Here is a 23,928-nt window from a genome sequence, read left to right as displayed (position 1 = left end):
GCTTATGACTAGCATCTAGCGACGGCCATACTGTGGCTTTCATTTCCGGTTATACTCTGAACTTTGTTCATTTACTTATTTTGTTGCAGTTTTGCTTTTTCTTTTTTTGGATCTGTACTGCAGCACTAATATACCTTTTGAATACTTGACTGATTTGGATTCCGCATCATTTCTCATAGACATAAGGACTATCAGTACGACCACGTCATGGTCTGCAAGGCAGCAGGGGCCTCAATCACAAGCACTCGCCAGCAAAACTCGTTGTTTTCAAGACGTCCTTCAGAGCAACGCCCCTGCACACTACAGCCTTGAGGAAAGCGTTGGCAACAACTTGAGCTCCTGCAGGGCTGGTATGGGTGTGGTCATTTGGGAAATATGAGTCGACAGTCGATAGGCCCAGAGACTCAAAGATGTCGGCCACATAGGCGCCATGGTCCACATAATCCACGCCAGCTACCTGTGCAGCCAACTCGGCGTAACCGACGAAGCGCGACGGAGAATAGGAAAAGGTGCCGGTCTCCCACGGATTGTTTGGCGTTTGACTGGAGATCAGCACCTTGGCGCCCTTGGCCAGAAACAACTGCGCAGCATTCTCCAAGTACTTGGGGAAGGTGAGCACGGTTTCGGTGACACCGTTATACGTGGTAGTGCAGGTCTCGTCGCCTGTTCCCGGACAGTCTGTCCGGCCATTATCGGTGGTGGAAAGGGAGCCGCCGTCGTTGTGCCCGAACTCGATGACTACATAGTCGCCTGCCTTCAGGACGTCTGCGATGGCTTGGAAACGGCCTTCTCGGGTATAAGAGCGGGCACTGCGGCCGCCAATTGCCTGGTTCGATACTGTGGCGGAAACGGAGGAGGAGATGTACTGACCCCACCCTGTTTTGATCAGAGCGTGAGAGATGTATGTTGCAAATGGACTTCTTAGAGACTTACCGTCAGTGTTTGTGCCACTTCCGGCTCCGTTCTTGGCCATGGTCGAATCACCTGCCAGGTAGATGGTCGCACTCAAGGTGCCTGGCAGGAGGGCAAGCGATGATAGGATAGCCAAGGACTTCATTTTGAATCGAGGTTTATATCTTTGAGGACTTATTCCAAAGTAACTAATCGTACATAAAGATCTAACCGTCATGGCAGAAGCAACCAACACCCTTATATAGAGTCTCCTCCGCTGCTACACCCATACAAGCATCTACAAGCAAAAGCATACGTGGAAAAAGTCCCTGAAACAATCGGCGTATCTCTCACCGAATACCAAGACTCCTTTCCAGCCTGCATATGTGATGAAGAGTCTGACACACGTTCGGCCCAACGGAGTTTCAGGACATTGGATCGAAAACAACGGTGTCACTGGGCGCCAGATGCCTCTCCGCAACTTGGCACGGATGTGCAGAATCTTACCCCGGATTTTGACGAGATGAGGGGTTGGCTCTAATCTCTTCCTGCAGGGATGCCGGTTTATTGTGGAGGGGGACTATGCGAAATGAGGAAATTCCCCGGGACAAGGCTGAGTATGGCCTACTGTGGATTTTCCACCTGTTATTTGTGATTTGTATAGATAGTTCCAGAGGCGGATATATCCAGAGGATCAGTGGCTGCGAAATTGGTCATCTATTGGAGGATCAATGGAGATAGTTCTATCAATGTGGAATTGGGCTACTCGGATCGTATGCGTGACCCGACTCGCACTTTAGCCACGGAGTACCGGTCCGAGAATGATACAGAGTAGAGCCAGAGAGACTGACGAGTCCAGGTGGGAACATCCTTGCGAGAAATATCTAGGTAATTATAGCTTTTCAAACGTGGGAGTGCGCTTCTTCAGCCCAGATAGCAACGCGGCAGAGACATCCTTGGTCTGCAGCATTGCACTATTCCAGACAGCAGTATACCGGAGACCTGCAGTGCGTAAGCCGATGTTGCTTACCACACGTAGATGAGAGTGAGGACGAGAGCACTTACCGTCCTGCACAGAGTGATCCCTCGAGTAATTCAGGATCTCCTTCGTCCCCTGCACCGCGACCGGACTCTTTGTCGCCATCAACGCAGCCATCTCCAGCGCCCCCTGAACAGCCGCCTGCTTGCTCTCAAACACCTGATTTACGAATCCAACGCGCAGCGCTTCCTCCGCCCCAAAGATCCTCGCCGTCAGCGCCACCTCCTTCACCCACCCGAAGCTCCCCACCACCTTGGGCAACCGGCTCAACGTCCCAATATCCGCCGCAAGCCCGATATCTACCTCCTTGACGGCGAACTTGGTGCCCCGCGCGCAGACACGCACATCCGCCGCCGTGGACAGATCAACCGCCAGACCGAGCGAGAAGCCGTGCATCGCGACGACAACCGGCTTCTCGCAGCGTTCAACGGCCGTGATGCAGTCCTGGAAGGAGAGGATGTGACGGCGGAGATGGGCCGCCTTGCGCGCCGGGTCGGGCGCCTTGTCGCCGTCCTCGGACAGGAGACCCTGCGATGCGGCGGTGACGTCTAGCCCTGCGGTGAAGGCTTTCTCGCCTGCGCCGCTCAGGACGATGGCGCGGACGGAGGGGTCCTGCGAGAGACGGTCGAAGATCTGGCCCAGCTCAATCCACATTCTGCTTTCTGTTAGTTCTGTTATTCTACTAAATGGAGAATAGGTTCGAAAAGCAGATGAGCAGTAGCGACTTACGCCTCGAAGAAGGCATTCATCTTGTCGGGGCGGTTGATCTCCACGTGGGCGACATATTGGTGTTCGGCTGGAAACCGGATGATGAAGTACTTGAATGACTGGTAGTCGTTTTCTGCCATGGCGATATGATCCTGCTTAGTTCGGTTCGCAATGTCGTGAGCTTCTCTGTCCTGATGTTATATGTTATGAGTCGAAATCTGGGGTAGAAGCTCGGTGGACCTCGGTAACTTTATGACCGTCCTCAGAGGGAGCCGAGCACAGGAATCACTGATCAACAATGATGAGTTTGAAGACTTAGTAGAGCATAGCAAGACCTTTGGCAAGAGCAAAACAAAATGTATTAAATTGTAATGTTAGAAGGTAGATCGGAGATGAGTTGAAGATGCTTCTCTGCCGGTAGCTTCACGTGCCTCGGTCCGATCAGATATCATGAAACTCAACTAACTGATCTTGACGAGGTCAGCATTTTACGATTATATCACAGTTAGCATAAAACATATCTGGATAAACAATATCGAAAGGAAAGTCGGATAATAAAGCAGACTTTGAAAATAGAGGAAGGAGTGAGATGGACGCTGAAGTTTGGATCTTGCGAATGTATATTCTGCGTTACGAACCTTCACAATCCATTTCCCTCAGACAACTGGACAAGTGCATACATACTTCATGATTGCTCATTACAACCACATCCATAAAGTGATTTCTTTCAGGATGACTGCAAAATTTTATACAAGATATGAAAGTGAGCTGATAACAAAGGACCACAGCTAGCAAGCCATACGAGGCCTGCTCAGCCTTCCCACAAAGAGTGCGGATTTCAATCTTCAGCATACTCTGAATGCTTTTCAAGACTCTGATTATCAGATGTCTCTCAAACTAGTTGCTTCATTAAAGAAGACAAATGAACAAGGGTTTTGTGATGATGACTCACGTCGCATGAGTAAACAGCAGGAATACGAGCACGACCACTTCTCCCAGTTCAGTGAAATCTCTCATCAACCAAGACAACAACATGTCTTTCCTAAACAGCTGGTTTAGCCCTCTCTACGACGCCATTCTATGTCCATCATTACCATCCACCTTCCGCTGGCGACTCCTGGCTTTCCAGCCGATTGTATTGCTCACCAACACAATACAATATCTCCCCACTCTGTTCACCAAAGGCCACCGCACTGTCATTTGGATTCCTCTCAAGCGAGCGCCAGGCCACTCACTCCGCGCCATTGTCTGTCACCCAAGGACACAAAATAAGCCTGGATCGAGAGCTCTTCATCTCAACATCCACGGCGGCGGATTCCTCGGCGGACTACCAGAAGGCCAGACGTCATTCTGTCAGAAAGTCGCCAACGAGACCGGAGCGGTTGTTGTATCTACTTCCCACCGATATGCACCGCGCTACACCTTTCCAACCGCACACGAAGACGTCCAAGACGTTGCGGAGTGGTTGATCGAGAATGCCGATCGGCTTTGGGGTGCGAATCCGAGATTGATGAGCGTGAGCGGGTTCTCCTCTGGCGGGAATTTGGCATTGGGTGTTGCGCAGCGGTTGGCGCATACGGAGTTCAGCATCAAGGCGTCAGTGACGTTTTATGCACCGGTAAGTATATACCTCCTGCAACACCTTCAGCGACCGATATTAACACATGAGGTTGGCATCAGATTGATCTGCGGCTCCCACCGTGGGAGAAACCTCGGCCGGCGGGATTCCCAGAGAAAGACCCCCTGGCCTTCTTGCAGCCCCTGATGGACGCGTATGCAGGACCGGGACGGGAGAAGAATCTGACCAATCCACTACTACACCCTATCCTGGCGGATATTGAGTGCCTACCCCGGAATATGATGTTCGTGGTTCCCAAATTGGATATCCTGCTGCACGAGCAGACTGTGTTCGTAGAGAGGTTGAAAGAGGAGGCCGCGGCCATCAATCGCGGCTTGACTGATGAGCAGAGCTCGCCCGAGTCGCGATCGCACCCTTATCGCATTGAGAGCAGGTTCGACGAGGGTCAGATACATGGGTGGCTGGAGAGTATGACTTCGTATTCCTATATGCTTGACTGCAACTGACTGTGACGTGCTAGTTCCATCTATGTTCATCGACGCGAAGCTCAGAGACCAGATCTTCGACGACGCGGTGCAATTTCTGAATGACGTCTACGCTCTTCATGGACAGTGCTCGTGCTAGGGGCATGGCCTATTTGTATTCGCTGTACATATTATCTCACTACTCTCCCCTCAGCTACATCTGTACAATAGTGCGACAATTACACTCAATGCATTTACATACAACGGGCTGAATATGTTCAAAGCTGCTAAAACAGACCCAGGCAAGTGTTATCTGGCAGAGTATTAACTACTGGGTGATGTCGATCGAGTCTTTTTATTATCGATGATACTACGAGATCCTTTCAATACCCAAGACCCTATTAATTACGATAATGAGAAGATGAAGATTGAAAATGAAGATTAACCGATTATTGCATTGAGAGATAGTACATTGAGTATGCAGGAAAGGACAGACTCAAAGCGACTCCATCGAAGACACCATGCTTTGGAGAAATTGTTCGAAGAAATCAAGTAGTAACTCCACGAATGCAAACGAAAGACAAAAGGTATGCAAATTATCGTCACATCATGCTCGTATCCGAATCGTCCCAATCGTCGACCATTTACTCGATAGTAATCTTCCTGGCGCCAGTAGCAACGACCTTCTTGGGCACAACGATGGACAGAATGCCGTTCTTGAGGCTGGCCTTGACGTTGTCCTGGTCGACGGGAGTCGGGAACTGGAAGGTGCGGTGGAACTCGCCGACAGAGCGCTCGCTCACCCAGTAACGATGCTTGGCCTTGTCATCGGCCTTGCTGACTTGCTTGTCACCGGACTGCACAACCTCGGTGCTCTCCTTCTGTTTGTCAGAGGGCTCCTGGGTGGCCTGCTCGGGAGTGCCGGAGTGGTATTCGCGCTCGACGCGGCCCTTGATCACGAGGGTTTCGTTATCGGAGAACTCAATCTCAATGTCCTTCTGGGCGATGCCGGGAAGTTCGCCGTCCAGAAGGTAGGCATCTTTGGTCTCGCGGACATCAAAGCGGGGTGCAAAGGAGCGCACGGAGGAAGTCTGGCCTCTGGTCGAGCGGTGGACATCGTAGTCGTCCAGAAGGCGGAAGAGAGGGGCGAAGTCGCCAGCAGGACTGTGGAAGCTGTGGAAGAGAGACATTTTGAATGTGTGTTATGAACTTGTCAACGGATTGATATCGTGAGAAGAGGTTGTAGTTGATGTGAGCGCGTTGTTATTGTGATTCTTGTATTTTGATCTGGTGAACTAAAGCTCGAGTGGACGAGGTGTTGAAGGTCCCTATATACCCCAGAGCCATGGTTCGAGAATCTCCCATGATGCTATTCTGACGACTTCGGAACTGTTGATCGGATATTGCCTGATGTATCCCGAACCATCGAGCATTGATGACTGGAGAGAGCAGGAGAGCACTCGATGATTCGCGGAGGTTCGACGCATATCACGTGACAAAAAAGGCTCCCCACATGAGCTTCGCAAGGAGCTTCAGGGAGCTTTGGGAAGCTTCGAAACATGTACTTTGGCCAGATGCTGTCCATGGAACGTCCTAGATTCATCCAAGTTCATCTGATGAGCTGTCATACAGATTGCTCATTGCATGATTCTCCCGACACATCACGTTGTCCATCGTAGGTTCTGGCTACAACCGAAATTCGCCACCAGACCAGCATTCAAACATGCATCACACCATGACAGGGAACCGATAGAGATTATTGGCCCTATGCCACACCACAAATGCATTTCCAGCGCGTCCTATTGTGAGTTTTATGCGGCAAAAAGATTCACGGTGAAATCAATTTGTGGACAGGGCCGATTTCGGTGGAATTCTTCGATCCTTTTTTCGCAGCACTACTCGTCTCGTAGAGCATGCTCGTCGCGACCGTAAAATAACCAGGTAGTAGTTCTTGCATGACGGCGTCGAAGACGAGCCACTGTCCATAACGAGGCGTTCGAAAGTCCAGGGGACCGTATTGTTGTTTGGCAGATTGAGTGGCGTTGTTCCTCTTTACTCAGATTCTGATTCTTCGGGCTGCATGACTTTCTCATCAAGCTCCTATCCGAATATTAGCGAAACAATCGCTCTGAAGGAAGTTTTGATATCCATACCCTTCCTAGTCTTTCCTTCAAGTTTTGTAGCTGGCTTTCCTTGATGACTAGATGGCGGTCATCGTCTAGATCCTCCACAATGTAATCGTGACTTTCTTCGTCATATTTCAGTATGATGGCTTTGACGGATGGATCGCACTCGATGAGCACTCCTGTAGGTGCGGTATCGGTCAGCAACAGTCAAGCATCACAGGGTTTCAATGATCGGCGCACCTTTAATTGCACGAGGCATGATGAGTTTTTGTCTCGGTTATTGAGATGACGGACTGAGTTACGCAAATATAGGTTCCTAGGCTGTATCAAGTTGGATTAAGCAATGTGAGATCTTGCAAAGTTGAGTGTCTGTCGCAGGGTCCACAGTCGACACAGAGATGTGCCAAGACTCAGAGATACACTAAGGCACCAAGGCATCAAGGCATCAAGGCACCAATTTCCGAAGACCACTCCAGCTTCCGGCGAATTACTGGATTGGGTCTAGCTCTCCTATTTGGGTATAGTGTTTCTCCGCCGCCTGGCATCGTAAGCATCCTTTGCTCCCTGCTGGACTTCGCTGTGACCCAGCACTGCTTTCTCGCAAAATATGTCGAGGCTCTTGCGTGGGAAGCTCTCAGGCTTCTGGAAAAGGATTGCGTTTACATGCAGAGCTTCGAAACCAGTGACTATGTCGGTCAGGTCCTACGATATAGAAATCGTTACTGGAGTTGTATTGAGGAGCTGTGCCGATACCTTGGACATGACCTCGTTGGCAAGACTATAAGACCTGGCGCAACCTTGAGTTGAGGTCGAATTTGGCAGGTTACAGAGAGCGTACCCCAAGCGTTGCCTTGCGTCTTTTCTCAGCAGCATATTTCCAGCTCCTTAAGAAGCCTGCCGTGATAGCGCTTTTTATGCTTTGAGTGAAGCTCGGCCATCTCACAGTCTTCCGAATTGTGTGTTCCACCTCCTGTCTAAGGCCAATGTCCTGAGCTACTTGTTCTTCAAAAGAGCTAAGCAGTCTCTTGTCTGTTTTCGTGCTGTCCCCGTCAATCCGTTGTAATATATCACTGTACTCTTCCCGGGAAATATTCAGTTTTTTTCGGTACTGTGAGTAGAGCTTTCGACGAAAGGCGCTCGGCAAACTCCGAACAATATACCCGCGTACCAAGGGATCCATGCTTTGTTGGATTTTAGCACTCTCAGCAGTATCTATTCTGTCCAGCTGACAGCCAATGCTCGATATGTTGGGTATGTCTTTTAGCAAAGGGCGGTAGAGCCTTTGAAAGTCTTGCAGCTGGTGTTTGATCATGTTCTGAATCTTCTGTGGATCATCGCCCCCTACTGACATCCGCGGATCACCCATATATGAAATCCCCGCTATTGTGGCGTAAAGGTCTTGCTCAGTGAAAGTTTCTGGAAGTAGCAATAGCGCGACATTGATCGCTGAAGTGAGGTTTGCTTGATTTGCCTTTTGCACGCGTGGATCATCTCGTAGAATTCTGGTGGGCTTTTGCAGTCGCCCAGCGAGGTAGAGAGTATCCCACGTCAATAAATCACGACATAGCGTATCCAAGTTGACGACCCCATACTTGATGAGGGTGCCGTTTATCGTAATGAATGGGTGAAAATATACGCCGGCTCCAAATGCATCCTGACAGTGTGCCACTGCATACGACCCTAGTCCTCCGATCCCGCCATAGTGATCCCGCTGCTGTTGTAAATTGAGAGAGTGCCATTGCTGTGAGCATGAGACTCCAAATATAAAGTCTATCATTTTCTGATTGCTTCCTTGCATTTGTATAATGGCCTCAGAAGGGTCCGCATGTACCTTTGGCCCTGGAAACCTATCGACACCCTGCGGGAATACGCCAGAGCCATAGGCGAAAATATACGACATTGGGGCCCGAAAGGTGGCGACAATGTGCCTCAGTTCGTTCTCGAACGATTCATCCTGAGATGGGGACTTGGGAACAAATTCATTCAGAAACGGTCCGCTCTAACGGCTTCCACATGAGGACCCCGAAGCCTTTTCACGCGTAATCTGGTGTATACCCGTCAGGAAAGGTGTTTTCCCATGCTTGCATCGGCGCGAAAAAGTCGCAAAGGACATCGGGGTTGTAATGAAAGACTTCTCCCGCATCGTTTGAGTTGCATGCTTCAGGATTTGTGTAACAAGGAATCATGTTTAGCAATGTCTGAAATGTAGTATACAGAAAAAGACCAATAGTTCAACTGAGGGACAAGAAAAGGGTTGTCACACTTGACCACTAAGCTAAACATCTAACCAGGGAAGGATCTTGTGACGATTGTCGATTTCAAAAATCAGGGTTCTTATAATGTTTGGCAAAGCAGTGTATATGGCGGGTTACCTTGTGTCAACACTTCATGAAGACTGGAAAGATTGAGCTAAGATCCTTTACATCGCCGGCGCACAAAAACATGGGATGATGCGAACTTCAACTGATGCAACAAGGATTCTGACATGACATTTGTTCCTATTCGAAGGTAAGGTTAGCGGCAACACCGGGAGCTCTAGAAATTCCCACAGGTACCTTACCTAGGTATCTGTGTCAAGTGCTATCCAATGAATGGACAACTAATGAGTTGTACTCTACTGTCTCATTGGCTTATACTCTAAGGAATGGGTCAATCTTTGAGACAAATGTATGCGACTTGCAGTGCGGAAAGGCCACGCACAACTGTTTCATTTCCGTCGTCACCCAGAGTTACTCTGACGAGCATAAGGTACTCCGTACTGTGGAGGGCATCAAAATCCGCTGGTGGACATATGTTTTGCAAATAAATTTTTGGAAAAGTCTATTCCCGATCAAGTCTGCCCTCCAGATCATCACGGACATCTTTCTCGACCTCATGAGGTGCTGTCCAGCCTGTACATGCTTGGATGATTGCCGCTATGAGAGCTAGGACGCAGCCGCCCAGGATCAAAAGCTTGACTGCGTGCTCATAGCTTTGAATGGCCACCTTTTTCTCCAGTCCGCTCAGATTCCTCACCAACGCGGGGCTTCCCAAAAGTTTACGAACAAGGTCATCTTTCGCGGAAAGGCCGTGCTCATCAAATCCCTTCTCAAGCGCTCTCTTCAGCTCCCGCTGAAAGAAGCCGCCGCCAATGGCCGATCCGAAACTTCCAGCAGAACCACGGAACATGCCTAATAGGGAGGTCACAATGTAGTGTACGCTTGGATTGGTAAGGTGTAGCATATGAGACAATGCATAGTTCATCGAAGCGCCGATGAAAAGGCCATTAAAAAAGGTCGAGACGACGTAGGCGATGGTAGGTGAAGAAGGCGTCGACAGTATGGCCAATATAAAGTTTGTCAACGCAAAGAGCAAGAAAACTATCAGCGTTGAGCTACAAGGGAGGTCAGTCGTGGGTCCTTTCGAATAACTGGCAAAGACACCCACATGTAGTAACTACTCGTCTTGCGAATGTGGATCCATCCAACCAACAGGCCTCCAAGGCCGAACCCTGCGTTCGTTGGAACTAGGATCAACCCTGCGGAGGCGGGAGACCATTGTCGAACCGCCATCGCATACACTGGCGTGAAAAAGAGAACAGACCAGCGGGCCATCATCGAGATGAGTGCTGCTAGGCAGGTAGCCAGTACGCTTCTCGCTTTGAGCACATCAATGGGGATGATCGGCTCTGATGTAAACTTCGACTCAATAAGAAGGAAAACCGCGAAAAAGACGAAGCTCAAGATCAGAGGCGTGATTGTGACATCCGAGTTCGGCGAAGCCAGGCTGAAGAGCAGCAGAAATACCGAGGTCGTCTGGGAAAAAGTGGTTGGACCTCAGTTCTTGTCATCATAGCCTTGGGACAATCTTACCAGAGTCAATGCACCCGCATAATCGACTTTGGCTAGTTTATGCCAAGGAGAACGGGCCTCCAAACTCATTGAAGTACTCTCGTTGACGGGGACAGCGAAAAACTCGACCAACCCGAGTATCAAAGAAGCGGGTGCTTGAACCCAGAAGATCAGACGCTAGAGTCATTGAGTCAGCTCCGTATCCTTTTCAATTATCTGGATGAAAGATGACACACCCATCCGAAGACTGGCGTCAGCAATCCGGCAAGCACCGCACCACAAGAGATTCCCGTCGTCATTCCGACGTTCAGCAAGCCAATGAAGAGACCTCTTCTCTTCTTGCTTGTAAGGTCAAGTATGAGAATGAAGGAGGTGACCATAACGCCCGCACTGCCACAGCCAGATAGTGCACGTCCAAAAAGAAAGACCGGCAGGCTTCGAGAGACCGCAGTAACAAAGAGACCAAGGGATAATATCGTCACAGAGAAAAGATTATAATTACGGGCCGTGAAGATCTGGCAGAGACGTCCAGCTAAAGGAGAGACACTGGACATTGCGATCTTTATGCGAGACACTAATTAGTCCTCTGGAATGCGATGAACAGGTCTTGAAGGACCTTGAATGGACGTACCAGGTACGCTGAGTTGAACCATGTTGTTTCCGAGAAGGCGTCGAGATCTTCTGCGATATCCGATTGAGCCGTGGTCAACATTGATATGTTTGTGGCTGCAATTGCATTTGTTAGCCATTATAGTGAACGACCTCAAAATGGCAGATTTCAATTTACATTGAATAAACAGCAACAGGCCCACAGTGATAGTGATGACCGTTCCTCTGAGAAACGAAGGCCCTATCTGCGTTTCATCGTGATCCGTGGGCGGATGCTCTATCAACGGTGTGGCCTCAGAAGGCGATGCCTCTCTTTGTGGTTCAGCCACCATGATGCTTTCTGAAGGCGGGATGTTTTGGAAGCAAAGATAGGACAGCTTTCGTCCCCATGGATATTGACAATGGGGATATTGCTGTCAAAGTTGATAAAGACGTGATTCTGCCAGAAGTGGAAGCTGGCGGATAAGGCATTTATAATCAAGCCGAAGTGATAACTAATTCTCAAACAGACCCAATCATAAAGGAGCTTTGTTCATTTTCCAGGTTTCTGACATGATAAACGCATGCAAACATGGCAAAAAAAGGATCATCCAGGGGACCATAAGAACTCCATTTCAGTGTTATCTCTTGAAGCAAGTTCATTTGACGGGAGCTGTTGGTTCAGGTTCCTACAGCATCACCGTCCTGAGACACGGAGACGACTATTCAATTTGTTCATGAGCAATTCATGAGAAGTTCATGAAAATAGACAAGAAAACACTTGTAGACCATCGAGACATTTGAGATCTTGATTGGAACAAGACCTAGAGCTAGGTGCTCAGGGTGCTGTTGGGGGCTCCTGTCATCATTATTATTACTCCCATCCTTATGCAGACCGTTGAAAATCACATGATCAATCCAAGAGATGAATGGACAGCCACCGCCTGCCGTAATTGAGCAAGCTCCCCACATGACGGAAATGTGGAGCGCATGTGTTTGTTTGGATCGCCCGCAAGTTACTGAAGTTTAAGAGCTTCCCCTTCTTCGAGGATCGATGACCTATGGTGAGGCACAAGGACATGAAGATGACATTTTCTAGAAGCTGTCCCACCCCGAAAAGCGATTAGATTTCTTCTTTCGCTTATATCGTGCCGGCATGAAATTGAGGATATCGTGACCAACCACCTTCGATTGAGCCGTTTCCAGAGCTGCCATTTAGCAGACTTCCCGGATTGGAAACACGAAATTTCAATGTCTACGATCCGGTCCATGTTGGCAATTGGGGTCGATGTCCACGGCGTCGCGTCCTATTCAGATTTCCTTGCCATACAAGCTGGATGAACCGGCACATACTGGAAATGCGGATGGAAAGTCCGGTGCGAAGCCGCTATGTTTCTGTGGCTACTCCAAAATTGCTCAGAGATAATCATCCCATAACTGTGGGGCTTTTGAGTCGCAGGTGGCTTGGACGTAGGGACACAGATCTACAAACTGACAACTAAACGCTTAGTTTACGGCGATCGAAACCAGACCCTTGCTGACAAGAGCAATATTCTCCTTCCGCATGTGCTTTGTTACCTCTCAGGTCATACCCGCATGATACCGTATCTGCGTCGAGAACGTCGGGGCAAACTTGCTGATATTCGATACCTTATGGACTACGTCGAAGTCTCGAAAGCGAAAATGCTTTCTGTGACCTGGAAGAAGCACTGGAAGATCGAACACGCAGATCCAACTTCTTTCGAGATTATCGCATAATGGCAGGACACTCGCCAAAGCAAAATACGATTGGCGACTGAAGCGGTTGTCTGAGGAGAATACTAACATATTGCCACCTTAGAATGTATACGTAGCCAGGTCATCGGAGGAGCTTTTGTCGTCTTTGAATATCATCATTCTCACTCTTGATTTACAGACTTGTTCTATGATCTCATGTACAGAACCAAGATAAATACACCGTCGTCTGATTTTATGCAGGAATCTCGTATAACTTGTCCGTTGAGTTAAATTGTTCTTTTCCAATTCTTACAATCTCGAGATTGTTAAGGACCTATCAGCTGATGTAGACCCAGCCCGCCATATGACACCAATATGTACAGTGGCAGATGACAATCTCATCTGAGCAGGGAAGCACATCCCTCGATACAAACATAAATCCAGGACTTTCCGTTTCCTGACTTGAAGGAAAAGAGATACTCATCTATTCGTAGAATGAAGCCTATCCACATCACCGCGATGTTCCTCTACCTTTCTGCCGTCCAGGCAGAACACCGCATTTCTGCACGTAAGATTACCATCCTCTGGACCATCAACCGGTATTGACTGAAGTATACAGGAGAAATAAAAATGCCTCCCGCAGACGCGCAGAAAACCCCTGCCTTGGACCTAGGACAGACAGTGCTAGGGATCGACGACAACCGTACGTTGAAGCCGCCGAACAATGATTGATGCAACTGATGAATGCTAGATTGCTACCGCTGCTCGCCTCCGTGCTCGCACGCTGTTTGCTGTCATGGGGAGTTTCCGCAGTGCTGTTCGGATGGGCATTATTGTTACTGTTGCGAGGAGTGAGGGTGTAGTGTCCATGATGTATGGTTGTCTATCTGCGTCTGGTCTAATTACACATTGATATGATATCTTCCGGGATAAAAGGGCGTAGGATATCCAGCAATGTCGACAGCGGGATCCAGTCCAGCCGGCCGTGAATCGTTTCAATGGTGTGGCCGCTGTACAGGACACGGGCGAAGTATTCCGAACTCGAGGTTTTCCTACTTTCGTCAGAAACCAAACTAGATAATGGAAAAGAAGAGACGAAGCTTACCAGACCTCAAAAGCGATATTCGAGCCCATCCCCGGCCACCGCAGCGCTTTGATTCCCAACGCCCCCAGAATAGGGGCGATATCCCCATCATGCACAAAGTTATGGCTATACGACAGCCCCGAGGTGCCCTCCGCGACTGCCTCAAGCTTCCGCACTATCTCCCCGATAAACAAGCCTTCAACGAGCTGGATGTACCGCGTCGCGTTCGCGTTTCGCCGCCACCAGTAGTTATACTCCCAGTCACCGGCGCGGAAGACCTCGTCCGCCTGGGCCGCGGTCACGCACTGCGTCCGGTCCTGCACGCGGCACGGCAGCTCGTAACCGTTACACAGGCGGGCCTGGAAATTGTCGGCGAAGTGGTCGAAGGTCGAGGTCCAGGCGGACTCGTCCTGCGCGCCGAACATGGTTGCGAGACTGTCACGGAGGGACTGCGTGACTGTGAGGTGCTCGGTCCATTCTGCGGTGGATTGGATCGTGGATAGTAGGGTGTCGCGCGCGGAGCAGGGGAAGCCCCGGTCGACTGTGTCGATGGCGGAGGCTTGCTGGTGCAGGGGGATGGGCTCGTGGTAGTCTGGCCAGATGCCGCGTAGGACGGCGCCGGCGGAGCCCTGCGTCAGGGCTGAGGAGCTTGAGCGGAACCAGACCTTCTTCTGGTCTGGGGTGGAGGGGATCAGGCGTAGCTGGTCGCCGTAGACGGCTCGGAGATCACGGCCGTGCTGGTAGCCGTCGAGGAAGCCGCCCAGGGTGAGTTGGGGGTATTGGCAGGACCCATTCACGTAGGTGGTAAGAAATGGGTTGGTCGGGTCTGAGTAGGCTTGACCATAAACAGCAACTGGTGACGGGTGCTGCGAAGCTGGTGCGGCGTAAACGTGCGGATTGATGTTGTCGCAGTTGTATTCTTGATCCTAGGCGGTGTTAGCGACAGATCGGCGAAATTGAAAAAAAGTGACTTGCCTCTCCTCCAGGAAGAATGTTGTAAGGAGTTCGCCGTTGATGGCGCTGTAAATATTCAAGGTATACCAGCTGAGCCTTGATGGTATGATTTGCAACAGGGGGCGGCGGGGAGTAGGTCTCTCCGCGAGGATGAGGCATGGAGCAGTAATTGTAGGCATCATTGGTGGATGGCGAGCTAGCACTGTCAGCAGGAGCAGTGTAGATGCCGCCATAGGTGCCGTAGGAGGTGTTGGAGATGAATGTGGTGTGGTTCAGAGGCGGATAGAAGGTGTCACGGGAGGCAAGTGTTGCCGTCCCTGAGAACAAAAGTGTCAAGCCTAATGACAGCATATTGACTAGAGCTTCATAGAATGTGACAGTGTGACCATGGTCGTCACTCCATATCATCCGCATTATTTATACTTGAGCTGTCATGTTTAAAAAGATCGGAGGTCCTCTGGTAATTGCTGAGTGCTAAGTTGAAGTGGGAAACACCACACTCTGTGGATGATCTGCGTCCACTAAATATGCTGAATCTTCCACGTGCTGCAGCCAACGCCATCAATTAAGACATGCTCTCAGAGGAATGCAATCTGTTGGACGTTACTCTGGTCAAGAAATCAACTATCATTATATTCAATGTAATGTATTTGAAACGGGCATTACAAAAAATCTGCTAATTTGGGATACTAAAAGCTTGGAAACTGGACATCAGAAGGCTGTTGATATATAGTTGGGCTTTCCACCATACAAGACACCAGGAAAACACCACACAGTGAGGAGAATGAAACATTTGCTTGTATAACTAAAGGGGACCGCTCTGGTGATTTAAGGTACTTAGTTAAGCACCCTAGTACTAGAAAGCTATCCAATTATCAGGGCTGTGGCTGATGTTTAACGCGCATCTACTTAATAGGATCCTAATTCACAATGCCTATTGGTATCAGCCTGTTATTTGTCTGCATAAGACTCAACTGGCAGATATAAGGGTGTTTACTGAATTAGAAAACTAATATGACCAAGTTCCTGCTGTTCCATCTAACCACCCCAATGTTCTTGCGAAATTTCAACAATACGGATTCACTATAGGAGCTGTAGCTATATACTAACCTAATAGATATCTTGAAGTCGGGCACTTGCGCGGAAAAGGCTGGTTAGGATAATAGTGGCTGGGGAGGTTTCTAAGCATAATCTATGTCTCATGTGCATGTATTATTTGACACTTATAGAACTGCTTATCATGATTATCTTTTATCTCTTATATACCTATGAGAGGGTACTGCATCTTCTTACACGCCATATAGCTTAGCGTGTAAAAACTTAATACTCTAGAGTCATGGTTTCCTGATGGAGATCAAGGACCAGCGGGAGACATACTGTTTTGAGAAGCCCATGAGGGTGAAGCAAGGATTGGAATGTATATTCTAGCCTTCCTCATGATGTGTATAGTCTGAACAAAGCTTGTTTAGTGTGAGAGGTACGGAGTATATCTACGATAATTCATTGACAAGGTCTATTGACATATAATATGCTGGGGTACCTAAATCTAGTCCTAATCTCTATTTTAGAATTTGAGATTATCTAATGAAAGATTCATCATCTGGCAATTGACTTGATTCCACAGGTAATATCCCAACCCTGCATCTCTGTCTTATCTAACTGTTATCACCCTTTTAGCCGCTATCCATGGATCGCGTGTCAAATCCCCAAAAAGGTTAGGGCCATCCATCCCCGGCTTTCTCGACCAACCACAATAGAGAACACGGAAACCTTCCGCCATGAAAGCTATTCCGACCATTCCGAAGTTCCGACATCCCTCGCTTCCCCTCATATCCCGATCAGGCAAGAGATACGCCCAGGTGGTACAAAATGGCCTTCATTTCTTCGCTGCATCCTCAATGCTTTACCTTTCGCCCAATGTGTTTTTCCTCGCTGAATTTCTCCTGACATGGCTCCTCACCCCCTTGCTATCCTCTCCGAAGCGGAGACTAACCTTGCCCGCGATGTGGTCATCGCAGAGCACCCCAACACCGTCATTGACTTCCGGGAGATCTACCTTTTAGAACCCCCCAAGAACCAGCTGCGCGAGTTCTTGGCTCTTGAGCACGCTGGTCGTCTGAGCCCGACCACACCTCGACCCCCTCGTCTCGCTACTTGCCAATACGACGTCATTGGCGCTGACCGCATCCCTGCCTACCATGAATCCGTTGTCGATGTGGTCGCGGGAAAGCGTGTCAAGCACCACATTGTCGGAAAGCAACACCATGCTGCACTTACTCTGTGCGTTGATATTCCTATATCGGAAAGACGATCACCTGCTAATGGCGGTGTTACAGGAGCGAATTCGATACCCTCGTTGAGCGATGTTTTGCCTCTCCCTTATTCCAGAAAGCCCTAGAAGATTTTGACCTGCCGCCGGGATTTGAGGTCACAATCGAGCCATGGCCCTATGGAGGATTGGACCACACCGATGAACATCGGCGGTACTTCCAGGGTCTCTGTTTTGCTACCGACAAGAGCAAGAATAACCCGGATGCGAACTTCTACTCCTACCCTCTGCCACTAATCCCTGTGATGGATGCTCATACCCAAGAAATCATTCGAGTCGATCGTCCGGCCACCGGCGGCAAGGGAGATGGCTTGACCGAGCAGACCTTCAAGCGTGATATTATCGGACACTGCACGGCCTCCGACTATGTGCCGGAGCTTCTGCCAGAAGGCACTCGGAAGGATCTGAAGCCTCTGAACGTCGTACAGCCCGAGGGCCCTTCTTTCCGCATCACAAATGAGTCCTTGGTCGAGTGGCAGAAGTGGCGTTTCCGTGTTGGCTTTAATCCTCGTGAGGGTGCGACTATTCACGATGTCTGGTACGATGGCCGTAGCGTGATGCACCGACTGGCTATCAGCGAAATGGTAGGTTACTTTCAGAGGATTATTCAGACAGTTTGGCGGCAGTTCGACTGATCAAGATTTAGACTGTTCCTTATGCCGACCCTCGTCCTCCCTTCCACCGCAAACAGGCTTTCGACTTTGGCGATGGTGGTGGTGGTAACATGGCCAACAACCTTTCTATTGGCTGTGACTGCCTGGGCGTCATCAAATACTTTGATGCTGTCATTACAGGGCCCGACGGTCGTGCGAAAAAATTGCCCAATGCTATCTGCCTGCACGAACAGGACAACGGCATCGGCTGGAAGCACTCCAATTGGAGGACAGGCCGTGCTGTGGTCACCCGCAACCGCGAACTGGTCGTGCAGTTCATCATTACGCTGGCAAACTACGAGTACATCTTCGCCTACAAGTTTGATCAGTCTGGTGGCATTACAGTCGAGTCCCGCGCGACGGGTATTCTGAACGTCGTCAACATCGACGCGGGCAAGGTCAGCGACTATGGTAATGTAGTCAGCGGAGGTGTCTTGGCCCAGAACCATCAGCACATCTTCTGTGTCCGAATGGATCCCGCAGTCGACGGACCAAACAATTCCGTCGTGGTTGAGGAATCTCACCCAGTTCCCATGAACGAAGTCACCAACCCCCAGGGCAATTTTTACAAGGTCACTCAACAGACGCTAGAGCGGGCTTGCTACCTCGATGCCGCTCCTGAATTGAACCGTACCATCAAGATGATCAATCCCCATAAGAAGAACCCCATCAGCGGTCACCCTGTCGGTTACAAGTTCATTCCGCTGGCGACCCAGCGGTTACTGGCGGATCCCAACTCCGTCCAAGCCAAGCGCGCGCAGTTTGCGCAGCACCACGTGTGGGTGACAAAGCACCGAGATGGCGAGCTGTATGCGGGAGGTCGATACACGCTTCAGAGCCAACAGGAGGTGGAAGGAGTGGCTGACGCCGTCAAACGGGGCGAATCCGTGGTCGACACCGATGTGGTGGTCTGGAGTACTTTTGGTATCACGCACAATCCTCGTGTGGAGGATTGGCCAGTCATGTGAGTAACTCTTCATCCCTTTCAATTTTGCTATTTGTCTCGGTGCTAACAAGAAATAGGCCTGTTGAGATATTCCAATTGATGATTAAGCCGGCGGATTTCTTCACGGCAAATCCCTCTCTGGATGTGCCCTCGAGCAGGAATGTGTCATCGAGAGTCGTACAAAAGGAATGCTGTCGTGATGCTCAGTTGTAATTGGAGACTGTCGGATGAAGATTATGATTCATGATATTTGTAAGAGTGTATATTTGACCAGCAAGTATGGATATGTCCGTGGTGGATCTCTGTATATAATCGTTTCTTAATTGAAGGATCAGTCAGTTCAATTGATAAGACGAAGTTAGTTCGATAATCTCATAACTTATCAGAAGAATTGGTCCCTTGGATAACCAACGTTATCCATTCATAGGATGATGCCTCAGGCTCTTATCGATTCTTCCGCTTCAATTCCGCTGTCCGCTCGAGACGCGCGGAATTGCGGTTCTTCCACTTGCCCACCGATTCCTCCTCTACCTGATATTAGTACGACCGTCCTGCAAGTATCAGCCCATCTTGAACCATCGGAATCAATCTCTAACATCCCGATGCGGTATAAACCCTAGAGTCAGATCAGTTCGCCGCCTCCAGATCATGGACTCGGAATCCCCCAAGCGCGGTGCCGACGTTCCGGATCCGCCTCGGAGCAAGAAACGAGCCAAGTACACGCAGGTAGCATGGTGCGTCCCGCCGTGTTGAGCTCGTCGTGACATTTGTCTGACAGTAATGGCACAGCAATGAGTGCAAGCGGCGGAAACTGAAATGTAGCGGGGAGCCGGTCTGTTCGCGTTGTGCCCGTGACAACGTTGAATGCGTCTATGTTCCCAACACACATGCACTTAGTAATAGGACGATTTTGTCCCCAGAGGTGCAGGTTCACGATGAGAGGTTGGCTGCATCAGACTTATACTGAGTGAGATAAGTTGACGATTATCAGGTTCTCGAGCCGACTGATTACCGTTGACTATCAGATCGAGGCCCTGCAGCGCGAGATGCGAGCCATGTCTGCTCGCCTGAGACAGCTTGAATCAGCCTCCCCCTCAACGACAAACAATACCCCGACAGCTATCTCAACGGTGTCGTCTTCGTCAACGACCGCGGGATTCCACCGCATCATGAATCGCCCCCAGTCACCGTCTTACGTCGGTCCCACGAGTGCGGAGTTTGGCCTGACCGCGCGCCAACGGCACCCTGAGGACTTTGACAGCAGCGACGACCTCGTCTCGACGGCGGTGCAGAGCCCCGCCCCTCCGCTCGGAGACGATATTTCTCCTGACGATCCGCTGGGGTGTCTAGGTCCCGCCGAGGCGCTCCGTCTCGTCGACGTTTACGAGAATACGGTCGGGTTGATGTACCCTTGCGTCGATTTGGAAAGCGTGCGCGCGTATATTGCGGAGTACTTCCGGGATAAGGACCGGGTGGGGCCAAGCTCACCGGCTACGCTGGACCAGGAGTGGTTCTTCGCGAGGGACATCGAGGTGCTGAAGATTCTGCTGGCGACGGCATTGTTGGCCGAGTCACATGGGCGTAGTGAGAGGGCGGCATTGCTGGCGGATAGCGTGGAGGATCGGTTCGCGACGCGGCTCAAGGTCTATGAGGTGGATATGAAGGAGTTGCTCATTTTGACTTTGCTGGTATTTCCGTCATTTCTGCCTGGTGTATTCTTGAGCGGCTGCTGACGAGACAGTCCATCTTCCATTCCTACCGCGACGACGAAGTCATCTCCTGGCGGCTCATCGGCCTGGCGGTGCGAGGATCAATGCAGCTGGGCCTACACTGCCAAGAGACCTGGCAAAAGACCGGCGGCGTCTTCCCCGGCGAGCTGCAATGCGAATATGCCAGCCGGCTCTTCTGGTGCATCTACGTGCTCGATCGCAAGTGGTCCTTCGGCACGGGCCTGCCATTTGCTATCCAGGACTCAGACATGGACACCAACCTACCCGAACCGGGCACAAGCACCCCCTACCTCACTTGTATGATCAACTACGCGCGTCTGAGCACGAAGATCTGGGGCCTAGTCGTCGGCTGGCGCAATCGGCCCCGCGCCGCGACGGCTGACTACTGCTCCTACCTCGACTTCCAGGTCCAGCAATGGGTCCAGTCCATCCCCCCAGAGCTACGCTTCGACCCAACCCAGTCGCAACCCCAGTCTCAGCGCGCCGGCCGCGCCGCCATGGTCACCCCGCAACCGCAAGCCCAATCCCACACGCAAACCGACAGCATGATGATGCTCCAAGTTCTCCTCGCCCTCCAGGCAAACCAACTCCGCATCCTCGTCTACCGCCAGAACCTCCTCAGCAGCGAGAGCATCGAATCCAACGTCTCCGGCGCCTCGACCGCCGTCGAAACAGCCAAAAGCACAGTCCACATGCTCGATTTCTTCTCCCGCGTGTCGCCGCTCTACTTCCAGCGCCCGGAACCCTTCAATTACTTCCTCATCTCGGCATTGGCGGCGCTGTTCCTGGCGGTCTTGCACGCCCCCGCGCGGTTCAGCCAAGTCTGTCGGCCCGAGTTCTACGCCGCCGTCGACATGGTGCGGCGGTCGTCGACGCGCGCGCGCACCTCCCGCCGCTTGCAGAAGATCATAAAGAGCTTGAAGATGATCTGGATGAATCTCGGGGCGCAGAGGCCGAAGGAGTCAGTGCAGAAGAACGGGGCGAATCGCCGCACTCCGCTTGGACTGGATGCCACGGGGACCCCGCTGTCGATGGGAAGTCATGCCGAGTCGCCGTATACTCAGAGGCCCGTGGTGGGTCTCCCCACGCCGCAGCACCCGGCGTCTGCGTACTTGCGCTCCATGACATCTCCGACGACGGTGCTGGCGGACGAGACCAGTTGCGAGGACCTGACGAGCTTCTTCGAGATGGCGGGTGGCTTTTATTTTGATTCGAGAATGGGGAATGGGGGAGCGAGTGATGAGCCACTGGTACCTGATGCCGCGATGGAGGGGTTTGATGCCTTTCAAGCGGAGGATGAGGCGTTGACGAGGGTAATGGCTGGATTATTATAGGTTTGCTGCGAAGCATGAGCAGGCACAGGCCCAGGCTGAGGCTGAGGCACGATGCAATCAGGTATATGCCATCATATACTTTTGTTCTTCATTTCGGCTACCTTCAAGCCTATACGACAACAATCTATGTATGCTATTACTCTGATACAATCATACCGGACTCAAGCTTCGACTGGCGGTTCCAGAAGCGACATCCGCACCATGACCTCGACCGAACTCCACAAAAGACCCGACGGCACATCTCGGTCCCACTCGAAATGGGGATTGACAAACTGCATATCGAACAGGAACATGAATTTGGCGAGCGTGAGCCGAAGCTTCTGCAGCGCGATCTGCCGGCCCGGGCACGAGCGGGGGCCCGTGGAGAACGGCCGGAAGGCGCGCATTTCGTCTGGGTTTTTCGGGTCCAACCAGCGTTCGGGCTTGTAGGTGTCCGGATCATGCCAGTATCTCGGGTGGCGCTGAAGTGTGTACAGATCCGCCGAGACTAAGCACTACTCGTCGAATCCTGTCAGTGGGGGTCCGAGGAAGACGGCGCGAGAACAAGAAGAAACGCGAAAGGAGGGGAATGCATGCGACGTACTCCAGGGGGAACGTAAACACCGTCTACCACAGCGCCTGTCGAAACCCGACTGGTGAATTGCCCGTTCAGTCCGGGCCAGAGCCGCAATCCCTCGTTGATACAGGCCGTGAGGTAGGGAAGTCCTAGGAGTTGGCTGTCGGTGATGGGCTTGGAGGCTGAGAAGGTTGACCGGATCTCCTGTTGTAGAGTGCGGTAGCGCAACGGATCCCGCATGAGAGCGCATAGGATCGCTCGGGTGGTGGACTCGGATGTTTCGAACGCGGCGTAACTAGGCACCGTTAGCTTTTCTTCCATGATTGGAGTGATTCCGACTCACATCAGGCCAGTCACGTTGCTAGACATCTGCTTGGTCAAGACAGGGTACTTGTCGTTCTTGTACGGTATTCCTTGGGAAACGAACGTGTTCTTGCCTTCGGCTCGCCTGTGTCCACCTGTCAGCCGTGGTATATCATCATGGGCCCGTGAGGCGTACTGCTTCAGTGCGACAACAGATAGGTGTTTCGGGTCTAGGTATTTTGGTATCCACAGAGGGCCAAAGATATCAACGAGCACCTTGAGTCCGCGCCGGCCCAGAAGGAATGAACCCAGCGCGAAGCCGACTCCGATCAGGTGTTGGTGAGTCTTTTGGCCGAGCCAGTTGTCTGCCCAAGAACACATCTGATTAGCCCTAACAGTGATACGGGTGAACGTCACATGATACCTTTCAGCCTTTGCGGGACGGAATATCCCAGTCCCAAGTCGCCTATGAGATCCCATTCCAACTTCTCGAGGAGACTGGTGAGATTATAACACTTGGGCACGCCCGCCTTGATGTCCAACCTGGCCACGAGCTCGCCGAATCGTCTCTCGTGGTGGCCCTCAATACCGCCCGCGAGCGCGAGACGGATGGCGGGTTGGAAGACTCTCCGCAACTCTCTCTGCTCTGCTGGGCTGCTATGGCTTACAAAGGTAACGCCCGGTGGACAGAGACCTTCCGCAGTCGACTGGAATGATCCATATGTGATGAAGGAAGCGCAGTTTGTGTTGTAGATGGTGTCGTGGGCACTGAGGGAGCAGAAGGAGAGCTCACTTGGTCCGAGGCGTACGACGTCGCCTTTATCCTCGGTCAGAGTCATCCGAATTAGCGAAGGAGATGAAGGGGAAGAAAGGGAGCGCATCAACGGCTTACCATGCTTCTGGTGCTGCTCCCGTATGCCTTGGTTGAGTTTGTTCGACCAAATGACACCAATTAACCAGGACTACCTCTGTCAATTGTGACCTTGACGACGCCATATAGGACATGCTCACTGGGCATATTCTCGCCAATCGAGGCCCGGGGACCTTGGCCAAAGCATCGGAATATATATAGTACACGACATAGGCAATGCAAAGAAA

General features: G+C 51.0%; 10 protein-coding genes across 10 annotated transcripts; 3 read left to right on the top strand and 7 right to left on the bottom strand.

Annotated features, from left to right (window-relative positions):
* Window positions 1–235: 235 nt before the first annotated feature.
* Window positions 236–1,057, bottom strand: CDV56_104896 (rhamnogalacturonan acetylesterase RgaE; the record flags this gene model as incomplete). Its single annotated transcript, XM_026758515.1, has 2 exons — window positions 236–876; window positions 934–1,057. The coding sequence occupies 2 exons, from the start codon at window positions 1,055–1,057 to the stop codon at window positions 236–238; spliced, it is 765 nt and encodes a 254-aa protein (XP_026612516.1).
* Window positions 1,058–1,783: 726 nt separating this feature from the next.
* On the bottom strand, window positions 1,784–2,778 carry CDV56_104742 (enoyl-CoA hydratase/isomerase family protein; the record flags this gene model as incomplete). Its single annotated transcript, XM_026758361.1, has 3 exons — window positions 1,784–1,893; window positions 1,957–2,585; window positions 2,660–2,778. 3 exons carry the CDS (start codon window positions 2,776–2,778, stop codon window positions 1,784–1,786), a joined length of 858 nt encoding a protein of 285 aa, XP_026612515.1.
* An 893-nt stretch (window positions 2,779–3,671) lies between these two features.
* Window positions 3,672–4,841, top strand: CDV56_104579 (putative lipase/esterase family protein; the record flags this gene model as incomplete). The annotated part of the gene is made up of 3 exons (XM_026758198.1): window positions 3,672–4,256; window positions 4,319–4,685; window positions 4,738–4,841. 3 exons carry the CDS (start codon window positions 3,672–3,674, stop codon window positions 4,839–4,841), a joined length of 1,056 nt encoding a protein of 351 aa, XP_026612514.1.
* A 484-nt stretch (window positions 4,842–5,325) lies between these two features.
* Window positions 5,326–5,871, bottom strand: HSP30 (Hsp20/alpha crystallin family protein; the record flags this gene model as incomplete). The annotated part of the gene is made up of 1 exon (XM_026758099.1): window positions 5,326–5,871. The coding sequence occupies one exon, from the start codon at window positions 5,869–5,871 to the stop codon at window positions 5,326–5,328; it is 546 nt and encodes a 181-aa protein (XP_026612513.1).
* Window positions 5,872–6,733: 862 nt separating this feature from the next.
* Window positions 6,734–7,066, bottom strand: tfb5 (TFIIH complex subunit TFB5; the record flags this gene model as incomplete). Its single annotated transcript, XM_026757989.1, has 3 exons — window positions 6,734–6,781; window positions 6,835–6,986; window positions 7,048–7,066. 3 exons carry the CDS (start codon window positions 7,064–7,066, stop codon window positions 6,734–6,736), a joined length of 219 nt encoding a protein of 72 aa, XP_026612512.1.
* A 2,561-nt stretch (window positions 7,067–9,627) lies between these two features.
* CDV56_103920 (putative MFS multidrug transporter) lies at window positions 9,628–11,578 on the bottom strand (the record flags this gene model as incomplete). Its single annotated transcript, XM_026757539.1, has 6 exons — window positions 9,628–10,180; window positions 10,279–10,601; window positions 10,659–10,814; window positions 10,874–11,197; window positions 11,269–11,363; window positions 11,425–11,578. 6 exons carry the CDS (start codon window positions 11,576–11,578, stop codon window positions 9,628–9,630), a joined length of 1,605 nt encoding a protein of 534 aa, XP_026612511.1.
* A 2,261-nt stretch (window positions 11,579–13,839) lies between these two features.
* Window positions 13,840–15,330, bottom strand: CDV56_103532 (histidine phosphatase family protein; the record flags this gene model as incomplete). The annotated part of the gene is made up of 3 exons (XM_026757151.1): window positions 13,840–13,993; window positions 14,047–14,951; window positions 15,067–15,330. The coding sequence occupies 3 exons, from the start codon at window positions 15,328–15,330 to the stop codon at window positions 13,840–13,842; spliced, it is 1,323 nt and encodes a 440-aa protein (XP_026612510.1).
* Window positions 15,331–16,927: 1,597 nt separating this feature from the next.
* CDV56_103117 (putative copper amine oxidase) lies at window positions 16,928–19,120 on the top strand (the record flags this gene model as incomplete). The annotated part of the gene is made up of 4 exons (XM_026756736.1): window positions 16,928–17,259; window positions 17,316–17,892; window positions 17,955–18,925; window positions 18,985–19,120. 4 exons carry the CDS (start codon window positions 16,928–16,930, stop codon window positions 19,118–19,120), a joined length of 2,016 nt encoding a protein of 671 aa, XP_026612509.1.
* A 435-nt stretch (window positions 19,121–19,555) lies between these two features.
* CDV56_102778 (transcription factor domain-containing protein) lies at window positions 19,556–21,971 on the top strand (the record flags this gene model as incomplete). The annotated part of the gene is made up of 4 exons (XM_026756397.1): window positions 19,556–19,641; window positions 19,697–19,849; window positions 19,899–20,595; window positions 20,649–21,971. 4 exons carry the CDS (start codon window positions 19,556–19,558, stop codon window positions 21,969–21,971), a joined length of 2,259 nt encoding a protein of 752 aa, XP_026612508.1.
* Window positions 21,972–22,132: 161 nt separating this feature from the next.
* CDV56_102565 (putative cytochrome P450 monooxygenase) lies at window positions 22,133–23,669 on the bottom strand (the record flags this gene model as incomplete). The annotated part of the gene is made up of 5 exons (XM_026756184.1): window positions 22,133–22,465; window positions 22,555–22,822; window positions 22,871–22,975; window positions 23,027–23,195; window positions 23,255–23,669. 5 exons carry the CDS (start codon window positions 23,667–23,669, stop codon window positions 22,133–22,135), a joined length of 1,290 nt encoding a protein of 429 aa, XP_026612507.1.
* Window positions 23,670–23,928: the final 259 nt, after the last annotated feature.

The sequence above is a fragment of the Aspergillus thermomutatus genome (genome assembly GCF_002237265.1).
Source record: "Aspergillus thermomutatus strain HMR AF 39 chromosome Unknown NODE_169, whole genome shotgun sequence".
NCBI classification, from domain to species: domain Eukaryota; kingdom Fungi; phylum Ascomycota; class Eurotiomycetes; order Eurotiales; family Aspergillaceae; genus Aspergillus; species Aspergillus thermomutatus.
Note: the sequence above shows the minus strand (reverse complement) of the source record. Positions and strands in the feature narration are given on the sequence as shown.